The 14,107-nt window shown below is 37.4% G+C and overlaps 1 protein-coding gene across 1 annotated transcript in view; it reads left to right on the top strand.

Annotated features, from left to right (window-relative positions):
- ARHGAP19 (Rho GTPase activating protein 19) overlaps positions 1 to 14,107 on the top strand; it is a 64,497-nt gene that overhangs the window by 14,467 nt on the left and 35,923 nt on the right. Inside the window, exons 2-3 of the mRNA XM_069568211.1 lie at positions 12,495 to 12,760; positions 13,699 to 13,779. Of these exons, the coding sequence (XP_069424312.1) occupies positions 12,495 to 12,760; positions 13,699 to 13,779 (347 nt within the window). The remainder of the gene's footprint in view (positions 1 to 12,494; positions 12,761 to 13,698; positions 13,780 to 14,107) is intronic.

Below are 14,107 nucleotides of genomic sequence, written 5' to 3'. Positions count from 1 at the left end.
TTTATGTTATTTTTCCAGTACAAGTAAACTTTCTTCCAATTGTTTGCCAGTCTTGATGACAAAAAGTAAGTGAAGTGGCAGCAACAGAATTAATACCGATTCTGTGACACCCAAAGGGATAAAAATTGACAAATTAAATATATGTTAATTAACTTGCATTATTGGTACTCAGAGGAAGACAAATTAGTCTTTTAGACTGAGAACTTTCCATTGTCATTTCATAGGGTTAAAATTTTGACCACATTTGCAGAATGTTTAGGTTAAGAGGGTAAACGATCAGGAATTCCTTCATGTGCCACTTTAATTCAGATAAAGTTGCTCTAACAGTCTGAAATTAGTTCAAGTTGGGATCAAATAAAGGGGCCAAATATATTTTTGTAGACTACTGAAGTCTAAATTAGTGATAAGAGGTCCATATTACTAAACCCTGGACAGCCACTCTTAAGAGCAGATCTTGGGATGTAAGTGTTTCAAAATTTTTGTTTAAGGAATTGAATATTATTTCCTGAAAAACTGTGGTACTACTTATCAACCTTAACCTGTGTTATAAAAAACCTGCCGGCTTGAACACCTGGAGCCTGCTTTATCCTTTTTGTTTATGTACAATTTTCATACCAGTTTAACTTTGGCAGGTAGAAAAAGGGAGAAATAATAGCCTCTTGTTTAATACTTGTATGTATTCAAATCTAACAGCTCTTCAATAAAGTGACACATTTAAAGCCATGTTTCACAGCTAAGGTTGAAAACATAGTAAGAGAGTGCATACTTCTCTCAGGGTGGTAAGTCAGGTTTAAACAACTTTAAATATAGCTCATATTTTGAAAGATGTTGCCAAGATTGTGGTTCTTGGAGAACAAATCAAGTTAAGCGATTCACTAGGGAGGAAACATTTAGTTTTGTGGGTATGCATTTTTGGTAGTAGTCAGCCAAAAGATACATCTGTAGGATACAGGTTGTTGTTTTTTTTTTCCCCCACTGCCTTGAATTTTACAGATTCATGGGTTCAAAATGCCTAAAAGCATTTGCATTTCATTTTTATGTAATTGATTTTTCAGCTGTGGATTTTGTTTCCAGTCCTTCACTAAGCATATCACCTTACATGTAGAGTTCCATCTAGTGGTAAAAGTAATCACTGCAGACTATTAGTATTAAAAAATACCCTTTTTAAGGGATAAGTCTTGCCTCTGTTACTCTTTGGGATGGTTGCTTAGTATATGCTTTTTTTTTCTTCTATTCTTATAGTCCTTTATTTTAATTTTAAAAAAATTTATTTATTTTAATTGGAGGCTAATTACCTTACAATATTGTGGTGGTTTTTGCCATACATCGACATGGATTAGCCACAGGTGTACATGTGTACCCCCATGCTGAACCCCCCTCCCAGCTTCTTCCCCATCCCAATCCCTCTGCTTTGTCCCAGAGCACTGGCTTTGAATGCCCTGGTATATGCTCTTAAATACTGAAGTCTTTGCTATCTCTGTTTGCCTTTATACTTAACTACTAATTCTCCTGGTACTAGCTATCTATGCAAAAACTTTTATGATGAGAAAATTAACCTTTAGTGTATACTGTATTTTGATTTTCTATGATATTTACATCAAATTGTAGCAAGATTTAGGTCAAATCTATACTTGGTATTTTAAAAAAATTGTCATGAAAGATATTGGTTATATGTACAATATAATCAATACTCTTTCTAATACCCAGCTTCAACAAATCTCAGCATTTTTCATATTTACTTCAAATGAATCACTCCTGTTTCCCCACAGCCTAATACTTTTTCCCAAAACAGTGCTGGCACCCTAGAAACTCTCCTTATGCCCTCTTGTCTTCTCATAATCACTAACCCCCAAAGGTAACCATTATCCTGAATGGTAAATACATCTTTGCTTCTCTCTACAATTTGCTACTTAAGCAAGTATAATTCTTCCTTGCTTTACAATAGAGTTGAAAAAATTCGTTTAATACACCCAACCTATTGAACATGATAGCTTAGCCTAGCCTAACTTAAACATGCTCAGACCACTCATATTAGCCTGTAGCCAGAATCATTTAACACAAAGACTATTTTATAATAAAGTATTGAATATCTCATGTACTATATTGAATACTGTATTGAAAGTCAAAAACCAGAATGGTTGTAAATGTTTTGGTTTACTCTCATGACCTCGTGGCTACCTGGGAGCTGTGGCTCGTTGCTGCTGTCCAGCATCACAAAACAGTATTGTACATATCGCTAGCCCAGGAAAAGATCAGAATTCAAAAATTTGAAGTAGAGTTTCTAGTGAATGCATATTGCTTTCACACCATCATAGAGTTAACAATTGTAAGTTGAACCATTGTAAATTGGAGACTTATCTCTAGAAACTATATTTTTTGTCTGTTTTTAAAATTTGATATGAATAGCACTATATAGTAAGTAGTTTGTGTGTCTGTGTGTGTGTATGAGAGAGAGAGAGAGAAGGACATCTTTTGCTCAGTTATCTGTGAGATTCATTCATGATTGTGTATGTAACTGGACTTTGTCCTTTTTCATTGCTATAAAATCTGCCATTATTGAAGAATCTGCCTGCCAGTGCAGGAGACATGGGTTTGATCCCTGATCCAGGAAGATCTCACATGCTGCGGAGTAACTAAGCTCATGGGCCGCAACTATTGAACCTGTGCTCTAGAGTCCAGGAGCGGCAACTACTGAGCCCTTGCTCTGCAGCTACTGAAGCCGGGGAGCCTGTGCTCCGGAACAAGAGGAGAAACTGCAGTGAGAAACCTATGCACTGCAATGAAGAGTAGCCCTTGCTCGCTACAACTAGAGAAACGTCCAGTACACGGAAGACCCAGTACAGCCAAAAATGAATCAATACATAAATAAAAATTTTTAAAAATTGCTATTATATATGCCACATTTTAAAAACCATTCTGCTGGACATTTTGCTTCCAGTTTTGGCTGCTTAGAAATTAATGTATCAGTGAACATTCTTGCTTGGGATTTTTGGTGCCCATGTTGCTGCATGCACATGCTAGGCATGTTTTTAGAATTGTTGCTCATAGGGTATACATGTTCATTAATACTGTAGATAAGATGAAATAGTTATAGCCCCACTATCTGTATAAAAGAGTTACTTTATGGTTAGAGTTACTTTATAGTTAGAATTATTTTCTCTAATTCTTGGTATTGTCCATTTTAGCCATTCTGTTGGATGATAGTATGTCATTGATTTTTAATTTGCAGTTCTTTGATGTCTAGTGGTATTGAGTAGTTTTTAAAATGACAGTTTCTTGAAATCTCATGCTTGTTTTTCTGTTGGTTATTTATTTATTTTTTCATTTTGATTACACGAAGTCTGTATATATTCAGGGTATGAGCCTTTTTTGACCATATATATTGTAGATATATTTTCCCACCATATATTTTGTAGATATATTTTTCACTTTCTTAATGGTGTCTTTTGATAACATAGTTCTTATTTTAATGAACTCAAATGTATTGAGCTTTTTCTTTGTGGTTGGTTATTCAGCAACGCTGAAGAAGCTGAAGTTGAACGGTTCTAGGAAGACCTACAAGACCTTTTAGAACTAACACCCAAAAAAGATGTCCTTTTCATTATAGGGGACTGGAATGCAAAAGTAGGAAGTCAAGAAACACCTGGAGTAACAGGCAAATTTGGCCTTGGAATATGGAATGAAGCACGACAAAGACTAATAGAGTTTTGCCAGAAAATGTACTGGTCATAGCAAACACCCTCTTCCAACAACACAAGAGAAGACTTTACACATGGACATCACCAGATGGTCAACACCAAAATCAGATTGATTATGTTCTTTGCAGCCATAGATAGAGAAGCTCTATACAGTCAATAAAAACAAGACCAGGAGCTGACTGTGGCTCAGATCATGAACTCCTTATTGTCAAATTCAGACTGAAATTGAAGAAAGTAGGAAAAACCATTAGACCATTCAGGTATGACCTAAATCAAATCCCTTATGATTATACAGTGGAAGTGAGAAATAGATTTAAGGGACTAGATCTGATAGGTAGAGTGCCTGATGAACTATGAACTGAGGTTTGTGACATTGTACAGGAGACAGGGATCAAGACCATCCCCATGGAAAAGAAATGCAAAAAAGTAAAATGGCCATCTGGGGAGGCCTTACAAATAGCTGTGAAAAGAAGAGAAGCGAAAAGCAAAGGAGAAGAGGAAAGATATAAGCATCTGAATGCAAAGTTCCAAGGAATAGCAAGAAGAGATAGGAAAGCCTTCCTCAGCGATCAATGCAAAGAAATAGAGAAAAACAACAGAATGGGAAAGACTAGAGATCTCTTCGAGAAAATTAGAGATAACCAAGGGGAACATTTCATGCAAAGATGGGCTTGATAAAGGACAGAAATGGTATGGACCTAACAGAAGCAGAAGATATTAAGAAGAGGTGGCAAGAATACACAGAAGAACTGTACAAAAAAGATCTTCATGACCCAGATAATCCCGATGGTGTGATCACTCAACTAGAGCCAGACATCCTGGAATGTGAAGTCAAGTGGGCCTTAGAAAGCATCACTACGAACAAAGCTAGTGGAGGTGATGGAATTCCAGTTGAGCTATTTCAAATCCTGGAAGATGATGCTATGAAAGTGCTGCATTCAATATGCCAGCAAATTTGGAAAACTCAGCAGTGGCCACAGGACTGGAAAAGGTCAGTTTTCATTCTAATCTCAAAGAAAGGCAATGTCAAAGAACACTCAAACTACTGCACAATTGCACTCATCTCACACGCTAGTAAAGTGATGCTCAAAATTCTCCAAGCCAGGCTTCAGCAATACATGAATCGTGAACTTACAGGTGTTCAAGATGGTTTTAGAAAAGGCAGAGGAACCAGAGATCAAATTGCCAACATCCACTGGATCATGGAAAAAGCAAAAGAGTTCCAGAAAAACATTATTTCTGCTTTATTGACTATGCCAAAGCCTTTGACTGTGTGGATCACAATAAAGTGTGGAAAATTCTGAAAGAGATGGAAATACCAGACCACCTGACTTGCCTCTTGAGAAACCTATATGCAGGTCAGGAAGCAACAATTAGAACTGGACATGGAACAACAGACTGGTTCCCGATAGGAAAAGGAGTATGTCAAGGCTGTATATTGTTATCCTGCTTATTTAACTTATATGCAGAATACATCATGAGAAACGCTAGACTGGAAGAAACACAAGCTGGGATCAAGATTGCCAGGAGAAATATCAATAACCTCAGGTATGCAGATGACACCACCCTTATGGCAGAAAGTGAAGAGGAGCTAAAAAGCCTCTTGATGAAAGTGAAAGAGGAGAGTGAAAAAGTTGGCTTAAAGCTCAACATTCAGAAAACGAAGATCATGGCATCTGGTCCCATCACTTCATGGCAAATAGATGGGAAAACAGTGGAAACAGTGTCAGACTTTATTTTTTTGGGCTCCAAAATCACTGCAGATGGTGACTGCAGCCATGAAATTAAGAGACACTTACTCCTTGGAAGGAAAGTTATGACCAACCTATATAGCATATTCAAAAGCAGAGACATTACTTTGCCGACTAAGGTCCGTCTAGTCAAGGCTATGGTTTTTCCAGTGGTCATGTATGGAGGTGAGAGTTGGACTGTGAAGAAAGCTGAGCACTGAAGAATTGATGCTTTTGAACTGTGGTGTTGGAGAAGACTCTTGAGAGTCCCTTGGACTGCAAGGAGATCCAACCAGTCCATTCTGAAGGAGATCAGCCCTGGGATTTCTTTGGAAGGACTGATGCTAAAGCTGAAACTCCAGTACTTTGGCCACCTCATGCGAAGAGTTGACTCATTGGAAAAGACTCTGATGCTGGGAGGGATTGGGGGCAGGAGGAGAAGGGGACGACAGAGGATGAGATGGCTGGATGGCATCACTGACTTGATGGACGTGAGTTTGAGTGAACTCCGGGAGTTGATGATGGACAGGGAGGCCCGGCATGCTGCGATTCATGGGGTCGCAATGAGTCGGACACGACTGAGCGACTGAACTGAAGAAAGATAGCTGTAATTCATTAGGTGGACATATGGAACTGTTTTGGAGAAGGCAATGGCACCCCACTCCAGTACTCTTGCCTGGAAAATCCCATGGACGGAGGAGCCTGGTGGGCTGCAGTCCATGGGGTCGCTAAGTGTCGGACATGACTGAGTGACTTCACTTTCATTTTTCACTTTCATGCATTGGAGAAGGAAATGGCAATCCCCTCCAGTGTTCTTGCCTGGAGAATCCCAGGGACGGGGGAGCCTGGTGGGCTGCTGTCTGTGGGGTCGCGCAGAGTCGGACACTACTGAAGCGACTTAGTAGCAGCAGCATAGTGACATAGGTGTCAATTTTCACTTTTTCCCCCTATAGTTATCCAGATGGCTCAGCACCATTCAATGAAAAGGTCATTCATTCCCCACTGATTTGTAGCACCTTATCCTGAGTCCAGTAAAGAAGAAAGGAAGTAATAAAGATCAGAACAGAAGTTAGTGAAATAAATACCAAGCATGTAATAGAGGAATTCAGAAAACCCCCAAACTGGAACCTTGACAATGTTAATAAAAATTGATAAATCTCTAATAAGATCCATAAATTAAAAAAAAATTACCAGTATCAGGAACAAGGACGAGCAGATCACTGTGGAACCTGGACATGTTAATAAGTTCCTCAGAGACTATTGCAAACAAGTTTATGCCAGTAAAGAAATACACAACTTATCAAAATTAACACAAAAAGAAATAGAAAATTTGAATAGTTCTGTAACACAAAATAAATTGAATATATATAATATAATTAAAAACCTTACAAAGAAAACTCTAGGTCCACATGACTTTATCAGCCAATTCCATCACTTAAGGAAGCTTAAACTTTTTCAGAAAATAGAAAAATAGGACACAGTCCCCAACGCACTTTGATAGGCCAGCACAAACTTGGTATAAAACCCGATGGAGAAAAATATAAGAAAGGACAATTCCATGATAATCTCACTTGGGACATATGTGGAGAAACCTAAACAAACAATCAGCAAACCAAACTCAGCAGTATATAAGAATGATAAAACGTCATTACAATATTGGGTTTATTCTAGAAATACCCAGTTGGTTTAACCTTAATTAGTGCCATTCACTACATAAACAAAGGAGAAAAATTATATGATTCTCAACAAATTTTCATAATACTAAGCACATACTCATGCGAAATGCTGGGCTGGATGAAGCACAAGCTGGAATCAAGATTGCAGGGAGAAATATCAGTCACCTCGGATATGCAGATGACACCACCCTTACAGCAGAAAGTGAAGAAGAACTAAAGAGCCTCTTGATCAAAGCAAAAGATAAGAGTGAAAAAGTTGGCTTAAAACTCAACATTGAGAAAACTTAAGATCATGGCATCTGGTCCCATCACTTCATGGCAAATAGATGGGACAGACAATGGAAACAGTGACAGATTTAATTTTTGGGGCTCCAAAATCACTGCAGATGGTGACTGTAGCCATGAAATTAAAAGACACTTACTCATTGGCAGGAAAGCTATGACCAACCTAGACAGCATATTAAAAAGCAGAAATATTATTTTGCCAACAAAGGTCTGTCTAGTCAAAGCTATGGTTTTTCCGGTAGTCATGTATGGATGTGAGAGTTGGACTGTGAAGAAAGCTGAGCGCCGAAGAATTGATGCTTTTGAACTGTGGTGTTGGAGAAGACTCTTGGAGTCCCTTGGACTGCAAGGAGATCCAGCCAGTCCATTCTAAAAGAAATCAGTCCTGAATATTCATTGGAAGGACTGATGCTGAAGCTACAACTCCTAATCTTTGGCCACCTGATGCGAAGAACAGACTCACTAGAAAAGACCGTGATGCTGGGAAAGATTGAAGGCAGGAGAAGGGGACGACCGAGGATGAGAAGGTTGGATGGCATCACTGACTCAATGGACATGAGTTTGAGTAAGCTCTGGGAGTTGGTGATGGATAGGAAAGCCTGATGTGCTGCAGTCCATGGGGTTGCAAAGAGTTGGACATCACTGAGTGACTGAACTGAAGCACAGACTTAGGATAATAAATAAATAACCCTAAGCAAAGTAATAAGAAGATACTACCCTAATCTGGTATCACCTGAATCTGATAGGCTTCCCTGGTGGCTCAGCTGGTAAAGAATCTGCCTGTAAAGTGGGAGACCTGGGTTCGATCCCTGGGTTGGGAACATCAGGAGAGGGGAACGGCTACCTACTCCAGTATCCTGGCCCGGAGAATTCCAAGGACTGTTCAGTCCTGGGGGTTGCAAAGAGTCGGACATGAGTGAGCGACTTTCACTTTCACTGAATCTGATAGTTTATGCCAAAATGATAGATGGGGGAAGATACCGTTTTTCAATTTGCTTTACCTTTTTAACTTCTAAAGTTAAGATTATTTTCATATTTATTAGTTATTTAGACCCTATTGGTCATATCTTTTGACTAATTTTCTTTGAGTGTTTTTCTTATAAATTTTAGTCATATTGATAAGTTCTGAATACTAATCCTTTTTATGAATAAAAGTTTTTTTCAGCTTATGGCTTATCTTTTATTAATAATTAAAAAATGTAAATTTATTTATTATGAGTGAGTAGTGTTAATATGTTCACTTGAATCAAAAATCCAGAAAATACAAAACAACATACAGTGAAAAGTTTCTCTCCCACTCCTGTCCTTTCATCCAGTTCCCCTCTCTAGAGGTACTGTGACTTCATTTTTTAAGAACTTTGTTTATAATATCATTTGTTGAACAGACATTTAAAATTTTGATTTAGTTAAATGTTTCAGTCTTTTGTTTGTGGATTGTACATTTTATGTTGTGTTTAAGAATGCTTTCCTCTGCCTCATTAATTTATTTTTTTCCAAGTTTGACTTTTTATATTTAGATCTTTATTCTGTCTGGAATTTATTTTTTGTGTAGGGATCTCTCTTCCCTTTATGTGCTTGTCCTTATACTCTTATATTGTGTGACTGTTTTGTCTAATACAGTGTTCAATGTGACGGGAGACTGTTGTTGAGCTTCATCTACGTGTTGGCAAATATAATTAACTGGTCCAGTTTTTAATTTCTATTTTGTTCCTACTTGCAGATGAATGCTTAAGAGTCCTAAGAAATGCTGCCTTTCAGGCCACATAATGTGCCTTGTGTCCTCTAACTTATCTGGAATTTGTGTAGGCTGTGATAGGGCAAGGAAAGGAGGGTTTCTTTGTTACAGCGAACAAGGAGAAAGTTTTTTTCCTGTCTCTTCGATTTACCAATGCCTCATCAGAAGCTTTCAGCACTTATGTAAGAAATTAATTTTTTTCTTAAACTTGAACAAACTTTACAGTTCATTTTAAAATTAGTTACTGTAGAGGGAGGAAGTGGTTTTTGCTTAATAATAGTATTTATTTATTTATTTATTTATTTCCTTTAGCCCTTCTCTTAAGTTCTTGACCATGTTCCTTGATATTCTTAGCTTTACATTGTGGTACTATGTATTCCATGGAAAGAGACTACTGCACTTTGTGATATGGGGATACTTTAAAACCATAACCTACTATATCTGTCTTTTCCTTCTCTTATCTTCCATTTTACTTCTTTTTTAACCATTTCTCTCCAGTTTTGTCTTACCACATACTCCACTCAGAAAAAGTGAGGAAGAGGACAAAAAAGAATTAGGTTAAAGAAATTGAAGTGAGACAAAACAAAAGTGAATGATTATGGGAAGGAAAGGGAGAAAAAGCGGAAGGGGAAAAGAAACTGAGCTTGCTTACTGGTTACTTCTGGGTTAGGACTCTTTAGGTATCTTTTTCTTGTATTCCTTGTAAATAGGTAGGGGCAGCCTTGAACTTACTCATTCTCCCACCTCTTCTAACGGTGAGGGAACAGACTGCAAGGCAGCAAGGATTCTGTTGAGAAGCACTGTATGCAGGGTTTTGTGCTTCTGGCTCCTTTCTGCTAGTGTCTTTGATCCAGTTTAGTGCCTGAAGGTCAACTCTGATGTAAGTTTTGGAATCTCAACCGAGTCTTACTCTGGATATTAATAAACTGAAGGTCTGGAGGTTATATGTATGTATGTATGTCTACTTTAGGAATATAATAGATGCTGTTAATGTACATTTATATGTTAGAATTAATTTGATCTAAATTTCTTTTCAGAATTAAGAGAGATGTGGAAGCCGTAAAAGCTTAGATTTGATAAATTGTAAGACTCTTGGTGCTGTTCCATTTCATGGTTTTCTGGCGCTCTCAGTACAGCAGTAACTTCTCATTGGCAGTGATTATAAATAATAATCTATTGACTCATATCGTGACTGAAATAAGCCAACAGTTAAAATAAAAAGAGGCTTTGTCAATGACTTAGGATGAATATTCTTTTTAATTTTAATTGGCTCATATCATAATCATTGGCATCTTTAAATCACTGGCATCTTTAGCCTTAGTATGTAAAAAGGTTGAGGAAAGAGCATTTTTAGTTCTCTTTCTTAAGACTTTGGCTTGAGAACACATATTTATAATTTTTAAGTTTTATGTGAATTCTTATATTATCATTTTAGAGAAAAGAAAGAAATATAGTAGTCACCAACTGAAGACTTGGGCTGTTGATTAAAATTAGGTAATAACTTTTCAAGGACGTAGAGATGAACTCTGAAGTTTTAACCACACCTTGTTTTCATTATACAAATTAAAAATGATCTTTGTAAAATTTCCCTAGCTGTCCAGCGGTTAAGACTGTGTGCTTCCACTGCAGGGAAACTAGGATCCAAACATGCTGTGGGGAAAAAAAAAAAAGAGAGATCCAGGTAGTATTGGTAAAGTGTCTTAGAGATTAGTTGTATTTAATATGTAGAGGTACCATTTTTCCTGGAACAGAGGTTTGGTAGCTAGGGTGTTGTGGAAACTTGTAAGTTGTGATTGTTTTATTGTGGGACTGTTTGATCGAGTCAGGTAAATTTCAGCTCTGCCTGACAGATGTTATCAGTTGTTCTTTCTAGCTTGTGTTACATCTGCTCATTGGTTGTATAGTAGATGACTGTTTATACAATAAGAATTAGAACAAGCCATTAGAGATAATTGATAATAGATACAAACAGGTGGTGATATCTCTGCTACAAGAGATGGAATAATACAATTCTTATATGTACATGTTAAAAGTAAAAAGAATTTAGTAATTACGTATTAGAAAACAATAAGGAAGAAAGTATTTCTGAGAGTCAAAGGAGCTTTTCCAGAAGTATAGCCCAGATAATGTAGGAGTGGAAAACCAGGTAAGATCGGGCCAACAGAACATATCTGCTGAGTATTACTCAGTGATAGGAGAGATAGAAGAAGCAAAATATGAATTTTTTTCTAAGTGCCTTAGAGTGGAAGGACCTTGAGCAAACTTTGGACTTAGATGATGGGCCAGAGACATCCAGAACGAAGGATTTTAAAATAAAACCTATTTCTGAACCTGGGCAAGGCTGAATGAATATCTGTTTTGTATACCTGTAAGTGCCTTCCATTCTAGTGAAGGCTTTTGGTTATGAGGAACAGAATCCAGGGATACTTGGCTCAACTGAAAGGGACTGATTATAAGGAAACACCTGTCTGTGTAGGGACCTAGGAACCAGAAAACCCTAAGGGTAGAGTAAATGTCTTCAAAATGTCTATTAGACTAGATATAGTTTTATCTCTTCAGTAGCCTCATCCTTACTGTCACGTGGTTTCTGTGGCATTTGCCAGTAGCCCGACTGTGGTACTATAAGCAATTGATCACTGGATGGGAAATACGATATAGTGCTGGCTGTACTCCCAAGAGGGGGCTTCCCTGGTGGCTCAGTGGTAAAGAATCTGCCTGCAATGCAGGAGACCCAGGAGACACAGTTTCAATACCTGGGTTGAGAAGATCTGGAAGAGGGCTTGGCAACGCACTCCAGTACTCTTGCCTGGAGAATTCCATGGAGAGAGAAGCCTGGCAGGCTACAGTCCATAGGGTCACACAGAGTCAGATGTGACTGAAACGACTGAGCATGTACATCTAAGAAGGCCTTAATTTAATGATTGCCCATTGCCATGTTAGGGGGAACAGCTGCAGGTCTGATGTTTTAAAAGTATTTATCAATGATGATGGTTTAGGGTTTAACTTTTAATAAGGAAATGTGGTCTACGTGGCTGCCAATTCTAAAATACTGTTAGACTCAGGAGGCTGTGCGGGTCTTATCTTCTTGTAAACTGAATGTGTCAAATTAAGAGGCAAATTCAGGTCATATCATAGAGGCTATCTGATGTCTTTTCTTTAAATTTCTAAGTATCTGTGTGGGTATAACCTAAACAACAGCAAGTCCCACTTGTCTCCTTTGTGCAGTCAACAGATTAAGTATTAGGTTTTCAAAAGACTGGTATATGCAGATGAGCCCACAGAAAGAATGAATGATTGTGTTGTTGAGGGGGAATGAAAAACGTGTATAAAAATGATCCTCTCAAAGATTCTTCTGTTTCATTGTTTTCAGTGAAGCTATCTGCAATTTTGTTATCTGCAATGACTCTTCCCTTCAAAGTCAGCCCATTATCTTCAATCCTGACTTTTTTGTGGAGAAGCTCCGGCATGAGAAACCCGAGGTGTTCACTGAGCTGGTGGTCAGCAATATTACAAGACTTATCGATCTGCCTGGAACCGAGCTGGCTCAGCTGATGGGAGAAGTGGACCTTAAGTTGCCTGGCGGGGCGGGCCCAGCATCAGGATTCTTCCGGTCTCTAATGTCTCTCAAGCGAAAGGGTAGGAATTGTGTTTGTGAAGGGGGCAGGTCTCAGTTGCTTCCTGGGCTCTACTCTGAACATTTGCACATTCATGGAGGAGTTACTATTATTGTAAAGCATTTTTTTTAGTCATTCTTTTTCATTACATGAATAGTAAATCTTTAAGTAATATTGATAAAAATTATAAAAATTACCTAGATTAATTAAAGCATATATATCAGTCTCCAGAAAATAGCATGATTAGTTTACATAGTTATCAGGAGCACCTTGATTTTCATGCTCTATTAATACTATACTAAAACAATATTAAAAGAACAAAGTTATACAGCTGGTGAATGCAGTAAAGAAAGTTAGACCATTTTTTAATTGTAGTAGTTCTCTAATGTTTTCATTCCATAGAATGCTTTGATAAGGCAAATATTAATACTTATGAATCACTCAAAAAACCTTCTCAGAAATAAGTTATTAGTTTTATATACATAAATTATGATTATTTATACTGTTTTTGATAAGATGTGAAAGAGATTCTATTTTGTTTTATTAAATATAAGGAAATCCCGAGGGCAGCAAAAAAGTTTAAACATAACAGGTTAGACCCTATACCAACTCTAGTGGATAATCTATCATGTTCTGATACTCATGGGTCTAAGTTCTATTTTTTGTTTGTTTTTAAATTAAATATCAATATTCCAAGTATTGTTAATTAAAGAAGAAGATGGTCTTTGCCTTCAGGGAACCTACTATCTAAGATTAAACTTGCAGAGAGTTGATTGAAAGGTGTTCTGATTGCATTTTCTGATGCACTTCCAACTCTATAAAGTTTTTTTGTACTGACCATGTGAACATACTTGCTCAACTGTAACATAGGATGCTTGAGGGGTATAATGATTTTAAGTATGCTGATTTTGTACTGTTTGTGGAAAATATAGCCTTGTTCTATTGTATGGCTTTTTTCAGAAAAAGGAGTAGTATTTGGATCCCCACTGACAGAGGAAGGCATTGCCCAGATATACCAACTAATTGAATATCTACACAAGAGTAAGACTACTTGAAATGTTTTCATTCTTTGTTAATGAACAGTTGTCAGTTTTCTGTTGGGAGCTTAATATCCTTGAGTTAGTAGGTGTCAGTTAACCATTAACAAAGACACTAATCAATGATAATTTCAGGTGGCATGTTTCTCGATAAATTTCCTTATAAATTTCATCTCATGTATTGATTTGCTTTATACTCTCAAACACACACACACATATACACACACACATTAGATAGTGTCTGTGAAATCACATTTCACCCTCAATTAAGAGAGGCATTTCTTCTGGCAGAAATACATTGCTTCTAAAGAGTCTCAACATTTATTCCAGGG

Source organism: Ovis canadensis, chromosome 22 (assembly GCF_042477335.2).
Source record: "Ovis canadensis isolate MfBH-ARS-UI-01 breed Bighorn chromosome 22, ARS-UI_OviCan_v2, whole genome shotgun sequence".
Lineage (NCBI taxonomy): Eukaryota > Metazoa > Chordata > Mammalia > Artiodactyla > Bovidae > Ovis > Ovis canadensis.
This window is presented reverse-complemented; position numbering and strand designations above follow the sequence as displayed.